We start from the raw sequence: 26901 nt of genomic DNA on the forward strand, positions 1-26901 counted from the left end.
AAAAGCGACCACATCAACGTTTATTTTCTACTATTCATCTACTCCTCGTCGTTCTTTCGTTCTTTTTACTCTTTTCTCACTGTCTCCCTCTTCCCGTCTCTCTTTTTTTTTTTACTAGGGTTTTGAGGAGAAAAAAGTCGAGATTAGCAGAGAGGGAGAGAGATAGAGAGAAAGAAAGGAGAGATACTTGAAATCTGATTGAACTGATTTGATTTGGGGAGAGATGTGTTAGACTGGGGTTTAGGTAGGGGAAATGGGGCTCTGCACTTCGAAACCCTCCCCAAGACCTGATCTTTACGCCAGCAGAGAAGAGAAACGTTGGCCAGAAAACCCTAAGTCTTCTGAGGTTTCTGTTAATGGGGGAAATGAGAATCATAATCAGCAACAACAGCATCACCACCAACAGCAACGGCAGCAGCAGAAAGCTGAGGCAGAAGTAGGAAAAAAATCTCCTTTTTTCCCTTTTTACAGCCCAAGCCCTGCTCATTATTTGTTCTCTAAGAAATCTCCGGCACCAAGCTCTAACTCTACGCCGAGGAGGTTCTTTAAGAAGCCTTTTCCACCACCATCTCCCGCCAAGCATATCCGGGCTGTGTTGGCACGGAGGCACGGATCGGTGAAGCCGAATGAAGCCGCTATACCTGAAGGAAACGAATCAGAGAGCATTGCTGGCCTTGATAAGAGCTTTGGATTTTCGAAACATTTTGCCAGTAAGTATGAGCTTGGAGATGAGGTTGGACGTGGTCATTTCGGGTACACGTGTGCGGCCAGGTTTAAGAAAGGAGAGCTTAAGGGCCAACAGGTTGCTGTCAAAGTTATCCCGAAAGCCAAGGTTTGGCCTCTCTATCTTTATATCTCGTTAATGGAAGAGCATTAAAGTTCAGATATCAGTTATTTCTTACCCCTCCGCAGAACTCTTTTCCCACATTTTCTTATGAATTAGTGTTCACTAGGTTGAGGTTATGTGGAATTTTTTATTTTAGTTTATAGAAACTGAATCATGGCTGAATCTGAATGCTTTTGACATTTCAGAGATGGGGCTGCACGCATCAACTGTTTCCATCTAATGATCTGGATGTTTTTTCAGCTAGAATGCATTTATTTCTGATAAAACCAACAATTTTCATTCGCCCTTGTCGTCTGGGATCAAGAAGATGGTTTTGTTTTTCTTTTGGCTTTTCTTTCCTATTGGTTGCATGTGTGAACAATGATCCAGTATTTGGTGCGATTCAAGTTCTACTGGTATTTATGTCTTCTTGAAGTTGAATGAAAAACTGATTGTATACGAAGATTTCTAATACAAGGGTAACAAATCTGTCAATGACAAGTTGACGAACGTATTTTGGGAGAATAAGTTCTTAGCCCATCAGCAGAGGCTCGCTGAGTGTTAGCATAAGAAGTAATTGATGGATGTGTTCGTTGACTTTGTTTAAAGTTTAAACTGGCAGAGCTGACTCATTTTGTGCAGGACCTAATCATAGTTGTCAAGGCAGAGACCGGGTCTGCTCCTCACACCTGGTGCCTCACAGGCGCCTCACACGCACATCCTATTATGCATTGGGAACATCTCCCGTACTTATTAGTGATTATTCATGGGAGATGTTCCCAATGCACGGTGGATGTGCCTGTGAGGCGCCCATTTGTGAGGAGCAGATCCCGTCACGTCAAGGCATTGCCTAGGTGAGTAGGTGCCCTTGGCTGGATACCTTGCCTAAACACCTTGACATATAGCAACTAGAAGCCTGCCTAGGCAACAAAAAAGACAAGGTGGGAACCTTTTATTAATATCATTTATATTATTGTATCTTATTAATATGTGTGTTAATACATTTTATTATATGCTATATATATCATTTATACTTTGTTTTGATGTTTTACTATTGAAATTTAAAATATCAAAGAAAGAAAGAAGGAAAGAAGGAAAGAAAAATAGGAAGAAGAAGAATAGAAAGAATAGAAGTATAGAGAGGTTCTTTTTTTTCTATTCTCTCTCTGTCTCTCTCTCCAATTAAATAAAACAGAAATTCCATCCTTTTTTTATTTTACTTTCCATCTTGAATGTTTATCATATAAAGTTAATAACCTTCTTTAGCTGCTGATTGATATGAAATTGCTCTATTAAATACTTATTATAGTAGTATTATTTTTGAAAACAATGAAATTAATATATGTAAAAGATTTTTTATCTTTTAGTTCTGATGATTTGCCACATTTTTAGAGGAAATTAATGTTCTTAATAAAGAGAATATCTATTTTTTTAATTAATATACATGCTGAATGGTATGCAAAACTAGTGAACTAGCCAAAAGTTAGTTCTTTATATTATAAAATTCTTGTCACCCCGCCACCCTAGTGTCGCCTAGAATCACCCAGTGATTTAAAAGGCGCATTTTAGGGTAGGTGCCTCACCCAGGTCCTAGGTGCAGCACTTCAAAATGCGCCTTGCACCTTGGCTCAGGCTTGCGCCTTTTGAAAATTGTACGCTTTTTTGCTTTTTTTTGAACCTAGCGGCTGGGCTGGGGGCGAAGCCATGGAGCAGTTGCTCAGGTCAGTGATTTAAAAGCCATGCCCAAGTGCATAGGCAAGGCACATTAGCTACCTGAAGCAATGCAATTGGGAGAGAAATAAACAACTTGGAACTTTTATATATGCTTGAATATGTTTTATATGCGATGTTTATGTATTATAATTTTTTTTGAAGATAAAAACATATGTACTATAATTTTCTATGCATTATAATTTGAGTCAATAGGCTTTTTAAAACATTTAGATTCTTTTAAAATTCAGGTTTAAAATTTTCTGAATTAATATTATTTTTAATTTTAGTTTGGCTTATTTTGAATATTTTAAAAATTTTGCGCCTTCCTTGTGTCTTGTGCCTCAGTTGCAAACTTGCAAAGTGTCCCATGTGCTTTTCTTGTGCCATGCACTTTTAGAACACTGGCTCAGGTTATGTATGGCTGCTCAAGGCCTGAATCAAAATGGAACCTGAGTTTCATTGGGCATGTAATTTAACCCATTTTAACCTTGTTAACAATGCTATATATCAGTTGGCTTTGTTGATACTGCCATACTGGTCTGAGTTGCCTTCCTGTTTCTTTTGATCAATAACATCAAACTTTGTTAGTGTAAAGGAGTTATCCCTTTTCTGAAAGGGAATGGAAATATAGTGCAACCAACAAAGATAGAAAGATTCAACATTACTGGGATTACTGTCCTGCAGCATATTGAGAATAACTTTGAAGATCAAGTACACTAGGGTGTCTTAGCATGTAGTAGGACTGTAGGAGATGTTCAACCAAAAAGAGAAGATGCCAGTTTAATTGCAGTGTGACATGGTTTGACTCAAACTGAACCTGCTGACTCAACCTAATTTAGACATTTCTCTTTTCATGCATTTGATTTGTTAAACACAATAAACTAGCATAGGATCAGTAAAATATATAGAAGTCTATATAACTGTATAACATTAGAGACTGGCTCAGATGAAGGGGTCTTGCACTGAGTGGAGGAGGTTGTGTTTGAATCTTGGTTTAGGTTGCTATGATAGCCATCTTAGGCCCAGTTTGGTAGTGCTTTTTGGTCTAGACAGGCTTCTGAAAATGCCACATTTTGAAATGGGCTTTTTGAAAGAACACCTTTTAGTGTTTTTCTGGTCACCAGACTCACGCAGAAAGGGTGCAGGGGCCAATTTGCGCCCAAGGCGCAGGGCAAGGTGCATGAAGCACGGTAAAATAAAAAATGTCAGAAAATTAAAAAAAAGCCAAAAAAATGCAAAAAATAAAAAATATTAAACATAATATTAATAAAAATATAAACTAAATTTTAAAATATATTTTTTTAAAAACCTATTATCTAAAATTAAAATACATAAACATAACATGTAAAGCGTATTCAAATGAAAATTTAAAAATAAAATCAAACATATAAAACATTTTCAAGCATGTAAAACCCACAATATCTTTTTTTCCTCAATTGCATTACTTAAAGTAGCTAATGTGATGTAAAACATATTACATTCCTGATTCTACGAGCCCCCTTTGTGCCACGCCCCTCGAGCCAAGCTCAAACAAGTTCATGTTAGGGTCTTAAATTCTTAATTTTCACACAAAAAAATAATGATTTTATAATTTTAATTGCCTTTTAAGAAGATATTTTATTAGGATGAATGAATGAACAACATTAGCAAATAGGGGCTTCAAAAAAAGCAAAAAACATAAAATTTTCAAAAGGCGCACACCTAGGCTAAGGTGCATCAGGCGTGCGCCTTTTGAAAGTGCTACGCCTAGGACTTAGGTGAGGCACCTACCCTAAAATGTGCCTTGCCTGTGCGCCTTTTAATCACTGGGTCACCAGAATCTTTGTTCAAAATAACTTCTTGCATACTTGGAAACCCTTTTTTGGGTAATTGCGAACTTGAAAAGCTAGATGGAGTTATTTTCCCTTCCTTTTACAAATGAGCTTTTTTTATGAAAAAAATGTTTCGGACTTTTTCACCAAACAATTTTTTGACTTTCTTTTGGTTTCCCCAGTGTGAAAAGCACAAAAAAGTCCATTCGAGAAGCACCCCAAATGGGGCCTTAGCTCAAACAGAAATTTACAACAAATGGATTCAGTTATTATAACCCACTTAAACTTTTTATCAGGGTGAATTGGGGATGTGCTTGGCTTCTTCTCTCTCAATCCTACCTGGACCAAGGTGCACCCTGTTATTTGAAAGCCACCAATGTCACATTTAAGGAGGAAGAGGGGCATTGACTTACAATTGTATGATTCACTTCTTTTTGTCTTTAAGTCTTGTACATCCTCTCATGTACACCCTTCCTCTTTTTTCTTTTTGTGTTTAATATAAAGTTATCTTTTTTAAAAAAAACTGTATGATTCCCTTCTATCAAGCTCCCGAAAGACTACAATTTGAAGCAATAAGACCTTGTAAGCAGGCTGGGACTTAGGTTCTTACAGAATCTTGAGTTTTAGTCATGTGGTTTTTGTTGAACTGGATCATTCTCCTATGTCCAAATGTTTCAGGTACTGTGATGCAATGTAATACTGAAGTTTAATAGATACAGAAAATTCCTGTGTTGCTGTAATACTCAGGCCCTGAATTGGTTTTTAGTCCAAAAGACTGATCCTTGGAGTGTGAACTATAGCCTGTTTTTGCATTGGAAAAATTGATATCTGGTATAATCCTTTCTTTAGGCATGGGAAAGTATATTTCTTTCTTTGCAATTAAACGATAGATTCTTTTTTTTTTTTTCCAAAAAGAAAACGTAATAGTCCATTGTGCTTCACACCATATTCATTTGATTAGATGAGAAACTGGTGTTTGATCTCCAACTTGCACAGACTCTTGCAAGTTCTGTTGAATTCCTTAAGATTTTTACCTTCTATTTTTCAATGGATGACAACTAATTTTTACAAGGCTGTTCATTCCTTGTTGACAGATGACTACAGCTATTGCCATTGAGGATGTTAGAAGGGAGGTGAAAATGTTGAGAGCTTTGACAGGACATAACAATCTAGTGCAGTTCTATGATGCATATGAAGATCATGATAATGTCTATATAGTAATGGAGTAAGCTTGGAACGCATTACATTTTCTGAAATTACATTTCATGACTATGAGTTTGGTGATATTTCTTTTTTTTTTTATTGCTTCTTGATGGGGTTAATGCTTTAAAAAATGTCTGAGATTTAAAATGCAGAGCACATTGCTCACGGTTCACACCTTGAGATGTCATTAGTATGTGTTTGTTTTGCATGGTGCTTGTGTTGTGGCTAGTGTTGCATGGACGTGGACATGAGAATTGGAAATAAACATTAGAAAAATGCAAATACTAGAGTGCCATCTTGGACAATCTAAATCAATGTTTTCAACCTGTCGTTTGACCCGGATGGTTGAACCATCCAAACCATCACTTACCACTTGTCAAAAACTGTTGACTTGGTCAGCAACCAGCCAACTTAGGCAGTTGAACCATTGACCCATTTGACCTAGTCACGAGTTATACACTAAAATGTATTGAAACCTCCAGAATCCAGAGGCCATAACATTGCACTCGGTTATCAGATAGGGGTGATCTTTTTCTTTGATTTTGGGTGGCTTTTCGAGACCTATGTGCTCCCAAGGCGATCGAAAATCCCTTATTCACTATGTATCTGAGCCTGATACATATTTTGGAGAGTTAAACATGATTTGATTCATGAACACGTGTCAGGGGTGCTCACAGTTAACTGAACTGTGGGGTATTTTTTTGAAACTGAACTGGTACTACTGGCTTTTGAAAATCCCTGAATTGAAACCAAACCAAATCACACGGTTAACTAACCGTGGGGTATTTTTTGAAACTGAACCGGTACTAGTGGCTTTTGAAAATCCCCGAATTGAAACCAAACCAAATCAACCAGTTACCCAGTTGACTGGTTTTGGTTTTTGATTGGTTTGGTTTTTCGGTTTTTATATTGATAACATATATTATAAATAAATATATAGATGTACATATATATTATAAAATATAAATATATAACTATAAATATAAAATATTTATATATAATGCATATATATTTATATGTAATATTCTGGATAATATATGATATATATAATATAAATATATATACCAGTTGGTTGGGTCAACTGTTGGTTTTTTAGGTTAACTGAAAACTGAACCAGTCCTTCGGTTTTTTCAAAAATACCGAATCAAAACCAAACTGATCGGTTTGGTTAACTGGATTTTTCGGTTTTTTATGAGCACTCCTACTTGCAAGCCCCCTAAAAGGTTCCCATGCTTTAACCTAGGCGCTAGCACTTAATATAAGGGGCTTAATCTAGGCTGGGCTGGTCCTAGGTGTCCATGCACCAAGTAACAAAGGTTCCCATGCTTTAACCTAGGCACTAGCACTTAATATAAGGGGCTTAATTTAGGCTGGGCTGGTCCTAGGTGTCCATGCACCAAGTAACAAGTACACTATATATCATATTATATGCATATATAAAATTATAAACAAAATTCTGGGCCAGGCTAGGAATGATCACTCTAATTTCAAGCCATTTTGAGGTATTATTTAACATTTAGAACTTCTTAGCAGTTATTAAATGTTTTTGTAAGAATTCAATCTCTAAAGCTCTTTATATTCTCAGCATCTTTAATGTGATAATTTATTCATTTATATGCTTTTCTCAGATAAAATTATATGGCTTATATGCATATTTCTATAATTTTGTTATGTTAATCTGCTGCTTTTCTTAAAATTGTTAAATCATGAGTATTATGCATTACACATCTAAAAGTCCTGGTGCCTTGCCTTACATCTCTGTGATTTTAAAGATTGGTTGGAGTTAATTTGAGAAAGTTAAAGAAGATATTAAGGGGGGTGGGATGACACCAAAAAGAAAAACAATGACAAAATGGCTGCTACTTCAGTTATTTTAATGTTTGTTGTTATGCATCAATGTCCAATGTAGGTGATACATAATGAAGTTGGACTGGGCAGCAGAAGGACCGAAATTGGGCGGAGACTTGGGATCAAATCCCTCTTGCACCTGGGTTCGGGGGGTTATTTGGGGGATGGGCGTTATGGGCCCGCGAATAGGATCTCGTCACAGGTCGGTTAACGGGGAAAACCTCTTGTTTTCCCTTATTTCTCCCTTTCCTCGAGGTACCTATCTTTGGCGCCTTAATGGTGATTTGTTAAAGAGATCACCAACTCTCCTCTACTCTTTCTTGACTGAAAATTTTGATGATTTCATTGAATAACATCTGCTCCTTTAAATAGGAGATTACAAGAAGATAAGAGTCCTTCTTTAGGAAGACATCCTAACAACATTTATCTCTAAATGATAATGCTACTGCCTAATTAATAGGAACACTGAATTTAGCCTAGAGATAAGATAGGAACACTGAATCTAGCTAAGAGATAAGATATGAACACCGAATCTAGCTAAGAGATAAGATAACACTGAATCTAGCTAAGAGATAAGATAGGAACACTGAATTTGGCTATAAGAGATAAGATAGGAACACTGAGTTAATCGCCCATTACTGCTGCTGTCCATTAAACACTGAATTAATCGCCCATTACTGCTGCTGTCCATTACTGCTGCTGTTTGCGGCTGTAAAAGCATCCACAACAATGGGCTACCCCCTGTTGTGTAGCCCTTCAAAAGAAATAAAAAAGGACAAAAATTACTAGGGTTTCAGTTATTTTTCTCTATGTATCCTTTTATCTGATGTTATTCTTCTCAGATTTATGCTCAGCTACTCGGGTTCAGCTGGGTATGGAAATTCTTTAAGAGCTGAGCTAATGGCCTTACTTCAAGGATTAAAATTGCACTTAGTGAATGACTTCACTAGTGTTTTTCTTGTTCCAACTTTGACTTTTCTCTTGCTGTCTTGAAATATACCTATTGATATTATTTTAATGGAAACTTTGACTTGTTCATCATGTAGAGCTTTTTCTTTCTTTCTTTTTTAATTTTAAAAAGATCATCTAGAGCACCATGGAAGAGCTAGGCACAAAAGCCTCTCCCAGTAGGCACCCAGATTGAAACCTACAAAGAGCATAAACAAGTAAAAAGAACAACTATACTGGGAATGGGAGAGATGATTCCAATACAGTTTTGACTTCTTGGCACCTTCCCTACCAGTCTAGCTAGATTCTCTTGGACCCCAAAGAAGGGTGATGAGCATCACCCAAAACAGAACATGAAATGACATCCCTGGGAAAAAAGAGAATACACAACTCCTTTTACCCAGCAGCAGTTAAAAAAACAAAATACTATAACCAGAAAAATACCAAATATACCCTTAAACCCACATGAAGAAATGGTTAGTAAGCCACGAGTGTTGGGTTGTATAGAGTTGCATAGCCAGGTCATCACCAAGTAGTTTTCTTGAACCCATCTTGGGTGAGATATATCCTCCTTGGCTGGTTCTTTTGTATCTCCGGTTACATACCCTAATTTCCATCTCTCCCCAATGGCCATCATTGCTGATTGGGCCCATTCCAAGTAATTTGTTCCGTCAAACCTAACAGTGGTAATCTGGAATGTATTTTCAGTCATGTTACCAGTCCCAAAAACTTCCCCTTGAGTTTTTACCTCACTTCCAGCCTTTTCTATACTAAGTAGATATCAAAGCTCCAAGAAAAAAGATTAATTTTTCCAAGAAAACAGAGAACAAGCAATCTGATCTCAGCAAGGAATAAGCACCAGAACTTAGTTTCAGTTGATAATTTCTTCTTAAAACTATAACTTTAATAAAAAACACCAGATATTAACAGTCCAGAAACTGATTTCAGCAAAGAACAAGAGCCAGAATTGTAACTTTAATCAGAGAATTACAGTCCAGGATTTAACCTCAGCCAAGAGTCCAAACACAGTCGAATACTTTCAAAAAATGCAGTCTCAGTCAAGGATTAACTCCTTGGTAGACAATCCTGGACTGTAATCAGTCCAATATTCACAGTCAAAGATCAAGATAAGATCTTTTTCTGCTGATCCCTCCAAGAAAGGCTCACAGTCAAAAAGAGGTTAGTAGGGTTAAGAACAAGCCCTAGAAAATTCAGATTTTCTCAGCCGTACCTTCTGAATAACTTTAACTTATTTCTTACTATGCTGGTTCAAGAAGGGATGAGATCTTACCCAGAAAACTCTAAACACCTCCTTTAATCTTGATAAAAATCCAATCTTGATTCCTCTAACCTTCTCTGATTCTTCCTGATTACCAAGAAACACTCATCAATCTTTGGCCAGCTGCTAAAGATCTCTGGTAACCTCCAAGAATCAGGCAAAGATAGCTCTTTTCTATTCTTCCAGCCCTAGATAATCCTCATGTGGTCGGCTGGGTTAGAATTCACATGAGAAACCCTAGATCAAGTTCTGATACCAACTTGAATAAAATAGAACTGCTGCTGTGTAATCTGAGAAGAGAAACACAGTTTTGAAGAGAAGGAGAGAGAGAAAAGAAGAGTGGAAGGAAGGAGAAGAGAGAAAGAAAGAAGGGGTTCGGTTGATTGATATCTGCCGCCCCATACACTTCATTATTTATAGCTTTTGGTTCCTTACAAGAATAGGAGATAATCATAAAGTCCTAGTCCTAATAAAACAAAAACATAATATGGATAAGGCCAGCCCGCCCAACTTAAAAGGAATTAAAAATAATTAGGTGTGGGTATGGAACCACACACACTAGAGCCTGAGTGTGGGTATGGAATCCCACACTCGTGGCTTACTAACCATTTCTTCAGCACAAACAGCCAAAACAGTTTCAATCCAGCAAACTCTTGAAGCATTAAAATCCAGTCTACTATCACTGATCCTATATCAGCAGAAAACTTATCTGCATTTCTGCATTTTCTTTAAAAAATTCTTCTGCCCTCTCCTTAATCCCCCAGCATATGCCAAATGAAGTGCAGTTCCCGAATATCTTTGTCTCTCTAACTCTACCTTTTGTACTACCAGGTTGATTTGGCCACAGCCTGAACAGAGAGAAGAAATATCCCCCATACAGAGGCAGCTATTCTGCAAGAGACAAATGAATTCTTGACATCCTTCTCATCTTCTATACAGACATTGACATGTGAAGTTAGAGAGTTGGGTTTGAAATACTTGAGATTTTGAATCAACTCATCAAGCTTCAAAATTAAATGGCTTTAAGGTGAATGGGGTTAACAGGAGAAGATCAATATACGATAAGGTTAAGTTGGCTGGATCTGCATTTTTTCAAAACCTATTTCCAATCTAGGATTTGTTGGTACCCTCAGTGATGTGTTAGATTGAGTATAATATATAGTGACGACATATATGGTAAATGTGATTAGCAGGAGAAGATCAATATATGATAAGGTTAGGTTGGCTGGATCTTCCTTCTTTTTAAACTTATTTCCACTCTAGGATTTGTTGGCACCCTCAGTGTTGTGTTAGATTTAGTATATGGTAACAACATATATGGTTTCTTTGTATTGTGCTTGTCTTACAAGTGCATACCATTGCCAACAACTAGAATATGTGCATGTTTAAAGCTACAATTACATACTTTTGCATTCCAGTTTTATGAACAGCTATTCTTGTCACTCTTTGGTCTGAAATGGGAATGGTAAAATTTGTTCTATTGGAGTTACATGGACACTGGCCTGTTTGTTTCTTTGTAATTAATGTTTATTTCTGTATCACAGCCATGGAGACCATCCATTTTCTTCTTTTTTGTCTGGATTTAGAAACATCATCTGGAGCTGATTATTGCATGTTTTTATAAAAGTTTTGAGTTTTGATACTTTATTTGATAAATTGTTTATGTATTTATGTATTTTTCAGGTTATGTGAAGGAGGAGAGCTTTTAGATAGAATACTTTCTAGGTATTTCTTTTTTCAGTAGCTAAACTGAAATCATAATACTATTTGTCACGCTTTAGCGCATTAATTTAGAGAATTGGCTCCACAAAGTTGCTGGGTGTTTTAGCTTGTGATGAATTAATCTTTTTCTTTTCCTTTTTCTTTTAGGGGTGGAAAGTACTCAGAAGATGATGCAAAAGCGGTCATGGTGCAGATATTAAATGTTGTTGCATTTTGTCATCTCCAGGGTGTTGTACACCGTGACCTTAAACCAGAGGTATTTCATATTCCATGATTACTTTCATAATTAGTACTGGCTTCCTCTTGGGTAGGCCACATTTTCTGAGAATTGCATAGTTGGTCAGTGGCTTATAGTTTAATGGTTGCTTTCTAGGAGATCTCCTGGACACAAGAATGACCTTAATATTTAATAGATCTCAGAATCAGATTTTTAGGTTTCCTCCTTTTTATGTTTCTAATGCTTTTTCTCTCATTCTTTCTGATATGGTTCAGGAGAGGAATTTTAACTGGCATGACAGTCACCCTTTATATTTGTTGTGTCATTTTTTTGATAAGTAAAGAAGAAATTTTATTAAAGAGAATCAAGCATGAATTACAGTAAGTTTCCCTCAAAGAGGCACGAGATGCAGCCTCAAAATTACAGTTTAGCCCAGAAAAGTCTATCCCTAACCTTGTTTAGCTAGACAATCAGCTAGCTCATTTGCCGATCTTCTTTCCCATTGTATCCTCATTGTCATTGTTAGAAGTGATCCATTTAAACCTCTTCATCTTGTTAGTGTTGACTGTATAGGGGGTATTTTTAGTCTTTATATTTATGTTTAAATCTGATGTGTAATGTTTATGTCAAGTGATGTATCCCATACTTAAGTAGGGACGTACTAATCTTTTGTTATTATGGATAGAAACATATAAATTTAATCTGGCTGACTAGAGAGAATTATGTTCTCTAGTTTGAACCAGAATTTTCTTCTTCTCTATTTTCTTCTCTATTTTCTTCTCTTCTTCTTCTACTTCTTCTAGTCTCTCTAATACTTCTTCAACTCTAATTCTAACAGAATTCTAGTGCAGATCAGGTTTATAATATGGTATCAGAGCTACTGTGACAAAATCGAATCTGCCCAGAATTCTGTTTTTCTTGCATTTAGCTAGTTTTTTTTTTTTTCATCATCATCTGTTGAAGATAGGGAAAGGGGCTGAAAAGGAGTGATCGCCCTTTCCCTTTGGAGGTTTCTATGCCTCTGGTCAGTAGGTTTGTGGGTGTTTTCAGTGATTTGTAGGAAGCCCCCCCTAATCAATGGTGAGAAGAGGGCTGTTTCGGGTGATGCAATGGACTGTTGAGTGCAGGTTGATTGTTTGGTGATTAGGTAGGTGGGTTTTGTGGAGTTTTCAGTGTGGATTGAATGGTTGATGAGTTGCAAGCAGTGTGGTGAGAATTCAGGTAGTCGTGTGTAGTAGGGTTTTGGTGTGGAGAGTGAAGAATTCAGTGACGAGTGGTGCTGAGTGCAGTGTGTAGTGTGGTGAGAAGTGAATTAAGAAATTTTTTTTTTCAGATATGAGAGATAATAGTGTAAACAAAACTAGTGTGATGGTTCCCACTGATTACCTGAATGTTTAGATGACTTCTATCAAATTGAATGGGGAGAACTATGTGCCTTGGGCGAAATTTGTAGAGGTCTTTCTTAAAGCTAAGAAGAAAGTGAAGCATATAAGGGCAGAAAAACCCTCTACTGAGTCTCATGAGTATGGTGATTAGGAACAAGAGGATGCATAGATTATGACCTGGTTATGGAATAGTATAGAACCCAAGATCAATGTGAATTTCATGTTCATTGATACAGCCAAGGAGGTTTGGGACCATGCCAAGAAGCTGTATTTGGGACAAGACAACACAACTAGAGTGTATCAGCTTTATTAGGAGTACTTTAATATGCAATATGGTAATTAGAGTCTTGAGGTGTACTATGCTAGCATGAGGAACTTTTGCAATGAGTTGAATGTGTACTAGATTTTTGGTAGGACTGATGCTAAAATTCAGCAACAACAGAGAGAATAAGATGTGACACAAATTTTTGGTAGGATTGAAACCTGAATATGAACCAGTGAGATTACAAATTCTAGGAGGTTCAGCTCTTTCGTCTTTAGAAGAGGTGTTTGCTGGTATTCGAAGGATCTCTATTGGGCCTATAGAGAATTCTAATATCTCCAACAAGTCGGCCTTTGTAGTGTCAAGAGGGGGGAGGCTGTAGTGGTAGCAGTGGACTGGTGTATGGTCGTAGTGGTGGTGGTGGACCTATGTATAGTCGTGGTCGTGAACGTATTGGAGGTTGAGATTCAGGGGGAGTTCATGGTAGAGGACATAGTTCTGGTTCGAGAAAGTGTACACATTGTGGTATGGAAGGACATACCATCAATTATTGTTATGATTTGCATGACCCACCTTCAACTTGGGCAAATCATGCGGTGGCCAGTGATAGTAGTTCCAAACAGGAGGGTCATCAAGCTGATCAGATGCCTTCTATATCTACAGATGTTCCCGGGAAGGAGATGATGAGTGTTCTACGTGATGAGTCTGAGAAATTTGTTCAGGCTACATCTTAGCAGAATACCACTCTTGCACACTCAGGTATGGTTTGTTTGGTATCCGAACCCAACCCCTGGATTATTGACTTTAGAGCTTCCGATCACATGACTAGAACTCCAAGTGTGTTTTCCTCCCTTTCTCAGTGCCCCACATCACATTTTGTTACCCTTGCTAATGGTTCCACATCTTCCATTTGTGGTGTTAGTAATGTAAAGATAGACCCTTTATCTTTATCCCTAGTTTTGTATGTTCCCAAATTTCCTTTTAGTTTTATGTTTGTTGGTAAGTTGACCAAGTCCCTTAATTGCTCTATTACTTTTTACCCTTCTTGTGTTATTAAGGATCTCAAGACGGGGATGAAGATTAGTGGAGGGCATGAAGCTGGTGGACTGTATTATCTTGATGGTGGTGGTAGTGCATTGACAACTCTTCAGACATCCCTTTCTCCTCTTCAGTGGCACTATAGATTTGGTCATCCATCACTTAAAGTATTGAAGTTTCTTGTTCCGTCGTTGAGTCATCTTTCTGTTTTGGATAGTGAGTCATGTCGGTTAGGGAAACATTAGCATGTTCCCTTTAGTCCTGGGGTTGATAATTGTATGTCAAGTCCTTTTTCTTTAGTTCATTCAGATGTTTAGGGTCCAAATAAAATAATGTCATACAATGGTTATAAATACTTTGTTATTTTTGTTGATGATTGATTATTCAAGGATGGTGTGGCTTTACCTAATGAAAGAAAGGAGTGAATTGTTTTCCATTTTCCAAAAATTTTATGCTGAAATTCACAACCAATTTGATGTACACATTAAGATTCTCCGTTCTGATAATGGTCGTGAATACTTTTATACACTGTTTCAGGAATATTTGGAACAACATGGCATTATCCATAAGACTTCATGTACTTACACCCCACAACAAAATGGGGTAGTTGAGAGAGAATCGTCACTTTTTGGAAACTGCTCGATCCCTTATGCACCATATGATACCCAAACATTTGTGGAGTGATGTTGTGCTTACATCTTGCTTCCTGATTAACTGGATGCCCACACCCATCCTTGAAGGTCATTCTCCCTTCACCACTTTGTTTCCTACCTTGTCTCCGTTTCCCCTTACTCCTCGGGTTTTCGGGTGTGTTTGTTTTGTTCACAACCTTGGACCGGGAAGGGACAAGTTAGATGCACGATCCACTAAGTGTATCTTCCTTGGCTATTCCCGGGCCCAGAAAGGGTATAAGTGTTATAACCCTAGTTCTCGATGTTCCTTTGTGTGTGTTGATGTTACTTTCTTTGAGTCCACTCCCTTTTTCTCGAGGTCAGGTGATGTTTTTTCTTCTTCACCACCTCCTCCTCTTCCAGTCCTAGTAGAGGACCCCATTCCACTTGTTCTGGTTGTGACCAAGTCTTTGCCTCCGGTGCAACTTCTTGTTGAATGGCCACCCATTTGTCAAGTGTCTACACATCGACAACATGTATCATCTCCTCCTCCAGCTTCATCACTGTTGACAGATCTGGCAGTTCTTCCCACGCCAGCTACAACCCCAGTTTCTGCCCTCGATCTTCCGATTGCCCTATAGAAAGGTAAATGCAGTTGCACACTTCATCCCATTTTTAATTATGTTTTTGTTACTCATCTTTCTACTTCCCATCACCAGTTTATTTCCTTATTGTCTTCTATTACTATTCCTACGGATGTCCAATAAGCCCTTGCCTTTCTAGGGTGTGCCATGCGATGGAAGAACTCTCCACCTTAACTCATAATCATACATGGGATCTCACCACGCTTCTTCTTTGTAAGTAGGTTGATGGTTGTAAGTGGGTTTACACTGTTAAGCATTTACCTGATGGTAGTGTAGAGCAGTTAAAAGCTAGATTGGTTGCCAAAGGGTATTCCCAAACATATGGTATTGACTACATTGAATCCTCTCCCGTTGCTAAAATTGGTTCAATCTGTGTTGTGATATCTCTAGCTGCTATGTATGATTGGCCTCTCTTTCAACTTGATATCAAGAATGCTTTCTTACATGGTGATCTACTTGAGGAAGTCTATATGGAGCAACCACTGGGATTTGTTGCTCAAGGGAAGGATGGTAAGGTGTGCAGATTAAAGAAGGCCATTTATGGACTTAAACAATCCCCCCGTGCGTGGTTTGGTAGATTTAGTGAAGTAGTAAAGAAGTTTGGTATGAAACAGTGTCAGGTTGACCACTCAGTTTTCAGTCATGATTCGCATGTTGGAAAGATCTTATTGGTGGTATATGTAGATGATATTGTCATTACCGGCAGTGATAGATTAGGAATTGATAGGTTGAAGACCTTTCTGCACGAACACTTTTAGACAAATGACCTTGGTAAATTAAAATACTTCTTGGGGATAGAAGTAGTAAGGTCTAAGCATGGCGTTAATTTGTGTCAGAGGAAATATGTTCTTGATTTGTTGGAAGAAACAGGATAATTAGATGCCAAACCAGCTGAAACACCTATGGAATCAAATACCAAGTTGATATATGGGTGAAGAGTTTGAAGATCCTGGAAGGTACAAGTGGTTGGTAGGTAAACTAAACTACCTAACCATTACCCGACCAGATATTTCATTTGCAGTTAGTGTGGTTAGTTGGTTTATGCAGAAACCTCGGGTTCCACATTGGGATGTAATTCTAAGGATTGTAAGGTATTTGAATTGTAACTAATGTTACAATTGGGACTAATGAATTGTAACATTCCACCACGCTCCGTAGTCCCGATGCTCACTAGGGGAACTAGTGCAAAGCCAACCTACATGAGAGTCGGGACTGCAGAGCGTGGTGGAACATTACAATTCATTAGTCCCACATCGGTAGTATGGGATGCCGTTGTGGGGTGTATATGTGTCTAGGTTCCCTCCCTCTAACAGCTAGCTTTTAGGGGTGAGTTCTCCTACGACACATTACAGTTTCATGAGAGAACAAAGCATATAGAAATTGACTGTCACTTTGTGAGAGAAAAGGTGCTTAGTGGAGTGATAGATACTGCATATGTTAACACAGGGAATCAATGGGCAGACCTGTTCACCAAAGGGTTGAGTTAGGGGAGAGTGAACTACATATGTAACAAGCTGGGACTATACATATACTCACCAACTTGAGGGGTTTGTTAGTGTCGACTGTATAGGGGTATTTTAGTCTTTATATTTATGTTTAAATCTGATGTGTAATGTTTATGTTAAGTGATGTGTCCCATACTTAAGTAGCGACGTAGTAGTCTTTTGTTATTATGGATAGAAACATATAAATTTAATCTGGCTAACTAGAGAGAGAATTATGTTCTCTAGTTCGAACTAGAATTTTCTTCTTCTCTATTCTCTTATCTTCTTCTTCTACTTCTTCTTCTAGTCTTTCTATTCTCCAATGATAACATGAAACATTTATGCACTTTTATTCATTTACAATAGATGTATATGTACATCAATCTGATTGGGGCTAAGGATATACAATGTCTAACAAGATCCAAAGCCATCGTTTGCGTTTTCCTTAGCTACCCCCTTTCCCAAAAGGGTTATCGTTGCTTTGATCCCATTTCCAAAAAGTACATTGTATCCATGGATGTTTTTTTCTTTGAAGATGTGCCTTTCTTTTTTGCTTCTCCTCAGGGGGAGAGTGGAGAGTCCAAGTGAGGAGAAACAGAGACATGTTTTGTTGCCTTCTCCTCCTGACCCTCCTCCATTTCGGGTCTTTCGTAGACAGCGGTGCAAAAGTCAAGGCTGGGGTCAACAGAATTCAATAGGCATAGAGCATCCTGAAATTGTGCAACCTATGCCATCGAACTCTCTGGGGTTGAATCCATCACCGCATCCAGGTACTATTATTCCAGTTGATATCCCTTTTTTTTTTTTGAAAATGAGTTGATATCCCTAAACCCATTGATATTGACACTTCCAATTGTGATATGGATCTTCCAATTGCTAAGAGAAAGGGTGTCAGATCATGCACCACACACCACCCAATGGCTCATTCCTTATTCTATGAGAATGTTTCACCCTCTTTCTGTGCTTTCCTCTTTGCTATTGACAGTATTTCCCTTCTTATGAGTGTTGCAAAAGCTTTACTTGTTCCTAAGTGGATAGATGCAATGAAGGACATCAATGCCCTTCACAAAAAGGGCACGCGGGAGTTGGTAGATCTTCTTGAGGGAAAGGCCCGGTTAGTTGCAAAAGGCTTTTCACAGGTGTATGGAGTTGATTATGCGGAAACCTTTGCACCTGTAGCAAAAATGAATTCTATTTGAGTTCTCCTCTCTTTGGCAGCAAATCTAGATTGGGAGCTTCTTCATCTGGACATTAAAAATGCCTTTCTGAATAGTGACTTAGAAGAAGTGTACATAATCCAACCTCTAGGTTTTTGTGCTAAGGGAAATGAGCAGAAGGTCTGCAGATTGAAAAAATCTTTGTATGGTTTAAAACAATCTCCAAGGGCCTGGTTCAATTGGTTCCACAAGGCAGTTCAACAGATGGGTTTTAAGTAGTGCTAGTTTGATCGCACACTCTTTGTGAAGAGAGAACAAGGAAGAATGGCAGCCTTAATTGTGTATGTCGATCACATTATTATCATCATTGGGACTCAGAGATACAAAGATTGAAGAGATTTATGGCTACTTAGTTTGAAATGAAGGATTTGGGGCCTTTATGTTATTTCCTTGGAATTGAAGTTGCCCGCTCTAATCAGGGTATCTTCATCTCCCTGAGGAAATATATTCTAAATCTCTTGAAAGATACGGGGAAGCTTGGAGCAAAACCTGTTGACACTTCTATAGATGTAAATCACGGGCTTGGGGATTGCAGTGATGAGCCCATAGCAGACACAAAGCATTATCAAAGATTGGTGTGCAAACTTCTCTACCTATCTATGACAAGACCTGACATTGCGTATGCAGTGGGAGTCCTTAGTCAGTTTATGCATGCTCCCAAGGCCACACACTTAGAGGCAACATGGGCATATGAGAGTTGAGGTTTACACTGATGCAGATTGGGCTGGTTCTGTGGATGACATAAAATCCACTAGTGGGTATTGTGCCTTTGTTGGGGGAAACCTTGTTACTTGGAGGAGTAAGAAACAAAGTGTGTTGGCCAGATTGAGTGCAGAAGCTGAATACAGGGCCATGTTTCATGGTGTGGTAGAACTACTATGGATAAAGAATCTCTTTGGTGAATTGGGCTTTCCTCTCAGTGACCCTATGTCACTCTATTGTGACAATAAGGGGGCCATCAACATTGCAACCAATCCTGTTCTCCATGATAGAACTAAACAAATAGAGGTCGGCAAATACTTCATCAAGGAAAAATTGGAAAAAGGAGAAAAATATAATAAAATAAATAAATAGGAAAAATTCATTAAAAATTTTGGAAAAAGGAGAAGTTTGCACTACCTACATCAGCTTTGAGGAACAACTTGCAGACATACTTACCAAAGGGTTAAACTCCATGCAGCACTATAATCTTTGTGACAAGTTGGGGATGATTGATATCTACACCCCAACTTGAGGGGGAATGATGTAATCTTAGTTATGTGCCGCAAAAACCAGAGAGTTGTTAGAAAAATAATACATTATACACTGAAACCAAGCCCCTGATCATTTAAGTGTTTTTTGGGATAAGTAACTGATAGCTTGCATTAATGCTGTACAAGGGATTCAGATTACAAATCAGATTGGGGTAGAGCATCTTTTAATTGAAAGTGACTCACAGGTGGTGGTGGGGTGGCTCCTGAACCCAGATTCTGCCATTTAGAGTTATAGAGACCTCCTTAGAAAAGTGAATTGGCTGACTAGCAACATGACTGTTAGTGTCCAATGGGTGAGCACATTAGCAAATTCTATATTGCTATAGCTGATTCATTAGCCAAACAAGGGGTTTCTCGGGACAGTCTTTTTTGGACTACCTTGTAATTTTTTCAAAATAATTTAAGAATCTTCTTTTGGCTTTTCTGAAGAGGTCGCACCTTGTGCCTCTTCTTGTGTCACTTGTATCTCCTATGTTCTGTGATTAATAAATTTCTTCATTTATAAAAAAAAAAAAAAAAAAAAAATGATCCCTCTACATTGTGTCACTGATAGCTTGCATTAACCTATAATCTCTAAAAATCTTGTTACAATGTAAGGCTTCCATCTGGAGCCACCTTTTCTCATGTGTACAAATTAGCCCAAAGAAATGATCCCTCTACAGCCCTCGCTTTGCTAATGTGTCAGCCATAGAGTTTGCATTCTACTGACCCACTTGAAGGTGGCCTCAACTTCTCTTGATAATCTCCTGATCTCCCTTTCCTATACATCCAATCTCCTGATCATTTAAGTTCTTATAACACCTGAAATAAAATTCACCATTTGACATGAACTCATGATTGGAATTTTAACAGAAATTTAGATGAAGTTGTATTTAAGATTTAAATAAATGAACTACTTTCCAATCTTTATTAATGTTTTGATACTGAGTCCATTTTAAGTAACAAACTTGTGCAAACCTATGCTGTGGAAAATACCAAAGTCTAAAGGATTTCATTCGAGATAACTTTCAAATTGGTCCATGATTTTCATCTAAATCTACTTTATTGTAGTCTTAACTGCTCTGCTATATTTGAAAAGAGCATTTCTGTGAAATAAACTGTTACTCTGTAAGCATGCATCTATTTTTAGATTTACCATAGTTGCATACTCATTGTTTATATCTATATGAAGGTTCTGACTTTTGGTTATCATTTTCTGAGCACTCAAATGCCTCTTTTATTATGCTGACAAAATGCTCACTCGTATTAAAAGTTTTGTTTTTAAAACTTATTATTGGAATGTTTATTTTGAGTTATTATTGGAATGTTTATTTTGAGTCATATTATTGGAATTGCATTTTCTCTTAGGACATGGTGGATTTGTGGCCCTAACTTAATTGGATTGCAATTCATTTCGTTTATTTTAATTAATCTTACTTAGTGATTTGTTGGTATCAGAATTTTCTTTTCAGTTCCAAGGATGAAAACTCGCAATTGAAAGCCATAGACTTTGGCTTATCGGATTTTGTTAAGCCAGGTTGGTCCTGAATCTGAGGTCTATCTCCTTGAGTCCAATCTGGTTGTTTAGATTTGTGTGTTCATGAAAGATTCTAATGCTTCAGGTATTTTGCAGATGAAAGGCTAAATGACATTGTAGGAAGTGCATATTATGTAGCCCCTGAAGTTCTTCATAGATCTTACAGCACTGAGGCTGATGTCTGGAGTATCGGTGTGATAGGTTATATTCTTTTGTGTGGGAGTCGCCCATTTTGGGCTAGAACTGAATCTGGAATCTTTCGAGCAGTTCTGAAAGCTGATCCAAGTTTTGATGAACCTCCTTGGCCTACTCTATCCCCGGAAGCAAAGGACTTTGTCAAGCGTCTATTGAATAAGGACCCACGCAAAAGAATGAGTGCTGCTCAGGCTCTAAGTGAGTGTCCTCGTCCTCTGTAAAGTTTAAAAAAGATGGTGGTTTCTCATGCTATTTTCCATAATGCTACCAACCACCTTTTGTTTCCAGGCCATCCTTGGATTAGAAATTATAATGACGTAAAAGTACCTCTGGACATTCTAATGTTCAGACTCGTGAAGGCATATATGCGCTCATCATCTCTGCGTAAAGCTGCTCTGAGGGTGTGTATCCAATGAAATTGATGAACATGAAGCCATTTCTATCTTTTAGTGTCTATAGACGCGTGACTGAAATATGAGGTTGAACTTTATAGTTTCATGATTTTTTAGTCATAATGTTCCTTTAATTTATTTATTTATTTATTGATAGATTCATAGTATTCTTTTTATTAATTGAGTGGATTGTTACAATTTATTTTATTGAATAATGTATCATAGTTTCTAGGGGCCATTACTTGGTGTAATGGTAAAATCTAGGGTTCGCAAGCCTGAGAACACAGGTTCAAGTCTGAGAGCAACCACTTTGTGTAGAAAAAAAAAGCAAAAAAAAAAAAAAGAAAGAAAGAAAGAAAGAAAGAAAGAAAGAAAGAAAAGGAAAAGAAAAGCCAAAGGTTAGGACTGTATCCAGTCTACCCCTCCCAAGACCTGAGACCCAGAGAGCTGGGACCAACATTGGGTAATGGCCTTATTTTAATGTATCATAGTTTCTATAATTTAGCTATCATTGGCTGATGCTCTTCCTTTATTAAATTTATTTATCTGTCCCCTTTTCATTGTAACTTTCTAAAATTAAAATTCGTATTAAGAAAATGCAAGGCCAGCATTTGATGATGACTGAAGTTACGAAATAAGAGAGCTACATAGTACTATCTGTATGAATCACAGGATATGTTGAATATTTTGGTTCCAATATGTTTCACGTAGATTGCATAAAATTAGTATTCTTATTTCTAATGAGAGTGGCTCACTCTAAAACAATAATTTTTTTTTTTTTTTTTTAACTCGACTAGATCAAGATGGATGGAATATGAATTGCTTGTTGTAACAGTTGAAAATTTAACTATGGAAGTCATTTACACTTGTAATGTTATAAATACAATTGGAATTTTTACAAATCATATAGAAAGAATTTCAAATTCCAAATTTGGTAGCAAAAAAAGATCCTAAGAAAATCCAGAGGGCTTTTCTTTGAAATGATGTGAAAAGAAAAAACTCCATTTGGTTAAAATAGAAATGGATGTCATCCCAAATAGTCTGGAGGTCTTGGTCTTGGCTTTAGAAGAATGAGACATAAGAAATTAAGGTTTACTAGGAAAATAGCTATGGAGATTTCCCAGAAAGGAACTTGCTCTTTGGAGGGGTGATTGATAAATATGGGGAAGGAACAAATGGTGGGGCAACTATATCAATAAACTCCACTTAACAATGCTTTTGATTGGGCATTTTGAATATCTGTAAAATTATGTTTGTTTCACAGAATACAAAGTTGGAAATGGATCTACATTTTTATTTTGGGAAGATAATTGGTCCAGTGCTGGTAAGCTGTGCTCCCTCAACCCGAGGCTTTATAGAGTTTCCTTTCAAGTTGGAAATAACATATTCTGCATTTTTCCTCATCCAATGCAAGGAAGTAGTATGGACACTATCTTTTGTGAGTGAGTCCTTTTAAATAAAGAGAGCATGAAATGTTTTGCTTCTTTTTTAGAAGGTTGAGGAGCAGCTTATCAACCTTCTTTTTTAGAAGGTTGATAACCATAAACTTCTATTAATTAAGAAAAGAATGTACTATGTACAAACTTGCCAAGCATCCCTCCACTTTAGGATAGAAAATAGCCATCTAACCTGTTTCCTTACTCATTAGATTACATTTGACCCCAAAACAAGTGATCCCTATTCACCCTTTGCTTGGCCACCTCTTGAGTCTTTCCAACTTTTGTAGTGCCGCTTGCAGCTCAGCTCTTAGTCTACTAACCTAGAGTAGGCTAGAATGGTCCCATTTTTATAAATACTCCTATGCCTGAGGGCTCCAGATTACCCCTATTGCAGCTCTTAAAGTTTAGCTTTATTTGATTGGTGTGTGGTGGGCAGCGGGCTCCTTTGCACCAAAACAACCGTTCTTGAAGTTGTTGACCATGCCATGCATTTCCATTCCCCAAAGATGTCATGGACCTTCTATGTTGCTTTGGCTAGTCGTGCCATAGAGTGGATTTAGGATTTGTTTGGGGAAAGAAGGTTCTTCCTAGAGTGTAGGCTTTTATGTGGACGCTGTATCTTGATAAGACTTGCTATTGATCACTTCAACCATAAAGCGCATGTTGCTTCACAATATTTGTGCTATGTGCAAAGCAGCCTAGTAAACCATTTTTACTTGTTTTTTCTCAGCCACCTCTTTCCTATCTTCTTCACCTCTCTATCACTGAACAAAATATTCAACCCTGAGGATCAAGAGGTGGGGGCTCCCATCCTTGGAGATGCAAGCAATTTCAAAATTCAGATTATTCCTTCTCTTCAAATAGTTGCCTTTCATTTTTCTTTACTTTTCTTGATGTAAAATCAATTCTACATAGGGCCATCTCTTTTCCTTTGTTTGGTCATATAAATTGAATTATACTTGTACGCATATGGGCTTAAATACTCTTACAAGATTATAGTTGTGTTTTTTAATATGCTATTTAAGGATTTTTTTTTTAAGTGAAAAAGGTAAACAGTGAACTATGTTGGCTGGAACAGTCCACTAGTTGGAATATACAGAAACATGGCCAAAAAATAGCAACTTTTACCCTTTGGATGTGTGATTTCGTGCAGGTATATCTACGTGATTACACGGCATCTTGAAATGCATCAGTTTATAGCTTCTGCTTTAACCTTTAATTATGTCCAGACTGATCAAGAAAATGCCTTATGTGCAGATTAATTGATGATTATGTTCTAATAAACTTGCTTCTTTTTAATATTTGAATCTATATGACAGGCACTGTCAAAAACATTGACTGTGGATGAGCTCTTCTATCTAAAAGAACAGTTTGCACTATTAGAACCAAACAAGGACAACAGTATTAACTTAGAGAACATTAAGGCGGTCAGTTTCTTTCATGTATTCTTTAGATGCCGTTAGTAATAGTGATAAAGGATATCTGAACCATATTGTTTTGGACAGGCCTTGATGAAAAATGCAACAGATGCAATGAAGGAGTCCCGTGCTCATGATTTTCTTGGATCGGTGATTCTCAACTATTGACAGTATAAATTTTCTAGTATGATATTTTTTGGCTTTATAATTTGATGGTTTACCGTTCTGAAGTGGTATCGCTACTTGTTCTTTCTATGACAGCTACTTGCACTTCAATACAGAAGGATGGATTTTGAAGAGTTCTGTGCAGCAGCATTAAGTGTTCATCAGCTCGAGGCACTCGATCGGTGGGAGCAACATGCTCGCTGTGCCTATGAACTTTTTGAGAAGGATGGGAACAGAGCAATTGTGATTGAGGAACTTGCTTCAGTATGTGAATTTTCATTTCTTTAGTAGTAAAACAAAGTTAATATGTTAAGATATTCTAGCAAGCAATACTAGGGTACACAACCAGGCTCTAGTCTATAGAAGACTCTTTTAGCAGCTTTTAGTGCCTCTGAAGTTGCCCGATACCTAACCCGTCATCGAAAATTTTGAATCTGTTATTTGATATCCATGTGAGAATTTCATAGTGGGGAGACATTCGGTTACCTGAGAATGACCCCAGAAATACATGAGAAGGGTAGTTTTGGCATTATATAATGTTTAACTGACAGAATACAAACGGATAGACCCATGTGTCTATTTTTTAGAGTTCAGGGTACTCAAAGTGTTGCAATTGAAAGTTCAGGGCACCTATCACTACCCCAAAGTATAGGGTACTTATCTGTAATTTATCCTAAATTTTATATGCTTTCCAACAATATGTGGATTGGGATTGGGGAGGGTTGGGTTTAGCCTAATACCGTACCCTACCCATACCCATACGGGTTATAGAATTCCAAAACCCATCCTTAAAACAAAAAAAAAAAACAGCCCTGTCGGGGTGGGTACCCACTCAATAGAGTAGAAATTGCCATTCCTAATATACAAATATTTGCATGTGTAAATAAAGGAGCTTGAAATGGTAGTATTTAAATACAAAGAGAAAGACTTGGGTGATATTTGGAAGAGTACCTTGAATATGGATTAAACTGACAAAATCCCTTTTAATAAACAGGAAAATTGCCTTATTTTCTTATTCCAATTTTTTTGGTTATATACTTGTTCGGTTTATTTGATTTTACCCTTCACAAAAATATTGATTGGTCTTTCTATTCTGGAAACTATTGTTTCAGGAACTTGGGCTAAGCCCCTCTGTCCCAGTCCATGCTGTTCTTCATGATTGGATAAGGCATACTGATGGGAAGCTGAGTTTCCTTGGGTTTGTTAAATTGTTGCATGGTGTGTCCAGCCGAACATTCGCAAAGACTCAGTAAATGAATAAAGAGGAAAGAAGCTTGGACATGTCTGAACATCGTAGGTACCGTTGTTTTGGGCGTCGAAAGTTTGAAACAAAGGTAGGGGAGGTGTAATAGTCTTAATTTCTGGTTGATTTTGCAGGTTTGTTGTGCTGGACCAAACATGTCACACTCTCACATGGCAAGTATGAGGTGCATGACAGAAGCTTGTTCTCACTAGAATTGTTGGTGGAAAACGAGGGAGGTGGAGCTGTCCGAAATATGCAGTTGGAATTCTTGCTTGGGCTCTGAGCCACGTGTTGTTGCTCGCTGTAAAGTTTTAGTAGTTAAAATGTGATTTGGGTGAGTATTTTTTAACTGGTTATTTGATAGTAAATGCTCCGTCTGATCGGATTGTATTGGTAACTGTGTTCTATAGCCCCCACTTAACATAACAATATGCTGTCAGTTGTTCCGTTGCTTTCAAAGTGGAAATGTGGAATGAAAAATCCCTTTTATTTTTATTCTCTCAACCATCTGATCTTGGCCTGACCTTTACGTTCTAGAAAAGGAATTTAGTTATTTGCATATAGCCCATGGCCCTTTCTCTTGCGGTCTTGCCTCGTAAATTTTATGACGTGGAGATGGAGTGGAAGTATTTGGGTGGTTGAGTGCCAAATCAGACCCGGATACGTGGTGTCCGTGCCGGAGCAAACTGTTACCGTTTCCGCACCATTGTCATTAGATGTGCCTTAATGGTATTCACATCCAACGACCTAGAATAACTAGAGATAGGCAACTGCCAAATCAACCTAAATTAAGAATATTTCACATCCATTTTGAGCATGGAGCCTGCAACTCGACCACCTCTATTATAAAGCCGTATGGAACATTTCACATTCCATTGTTGAAATGTGGATTGAAGGATTATGCAATTAGTTCCCTACTTAATCCAATTAATGAAACTTTATGTACTATCTTACTGGCATTTGTGATTTGTATGTAGTTTCTTTTGTTTCTTTTTATTTTTATTTTTTGAATTAGGTTACAAAGTCTTAGATGAAAGGTAGAAGTGCAAAATATGAATGAGATACGGATACC

The 26901-nt window shown here is 37.6% G+C and overlaps 1 protein-coding gene across 3 annotated transcripts; it reads left to right on the forward strand.

The window, feature by feature from the left end:
* Positions 1-26333, forward strand: LOC148876427 (CDPK-related protein kinase). Of its 3 annotated transcripts, none has more exons than XM_088966808.1 (12): positions 1-832; positions 5445-5575; positions 11312-11353; positions 11498-11606; positions 20899-20977; positions 21074-21370; positions 21461-21573; positions 24323-24430; positions 24509-24571; positions 24683-24850; positions 25699-25879; positions 25964-26333. In XM_088966808.1, exons 1-11 carry the CDS (start codon positions 254-256, stop codon positions 25837-25839), a joined length of 1830 nt encoding a protein of 609 aa, XP_088822934.1. In that variant the 5' UTR covers positions 1-253; the 3' UTR covers positions 25840-25879; positions 25964-26333. The 3 variants fall into 3 exon arrangements, with proteins under 3 accessions (XP_088822934.1, XP_088822935.1, XP_088822936.1); XM_088966809.1 differs by having other exon boundaries at positions 28-832; positions 25699-25883; XM_088966810.1 differs by lacking the exon at positions 1-832 and adding an exon at positions 4650-4767.
* The last annotated feature ends 568 nt before the right edge of the window (positions 26334-26901 follow it).

The sequence above is a fragment of the Nelumbo lutea genome, chromosome 1, assembly GCF_056320005.1.
Source record: "Nelumbo lutea isolate HS-2025 chromosome 1, American lotus-T2T, whole genome shotgun sequence".
Classification (NCBI taxonomy): Eukaryota; Viridiplantae; Streptophyta; class Magnoliopsida; order Proteales; family Nelumbonaceae; genus Nelumbo; species Nelumbo lutea.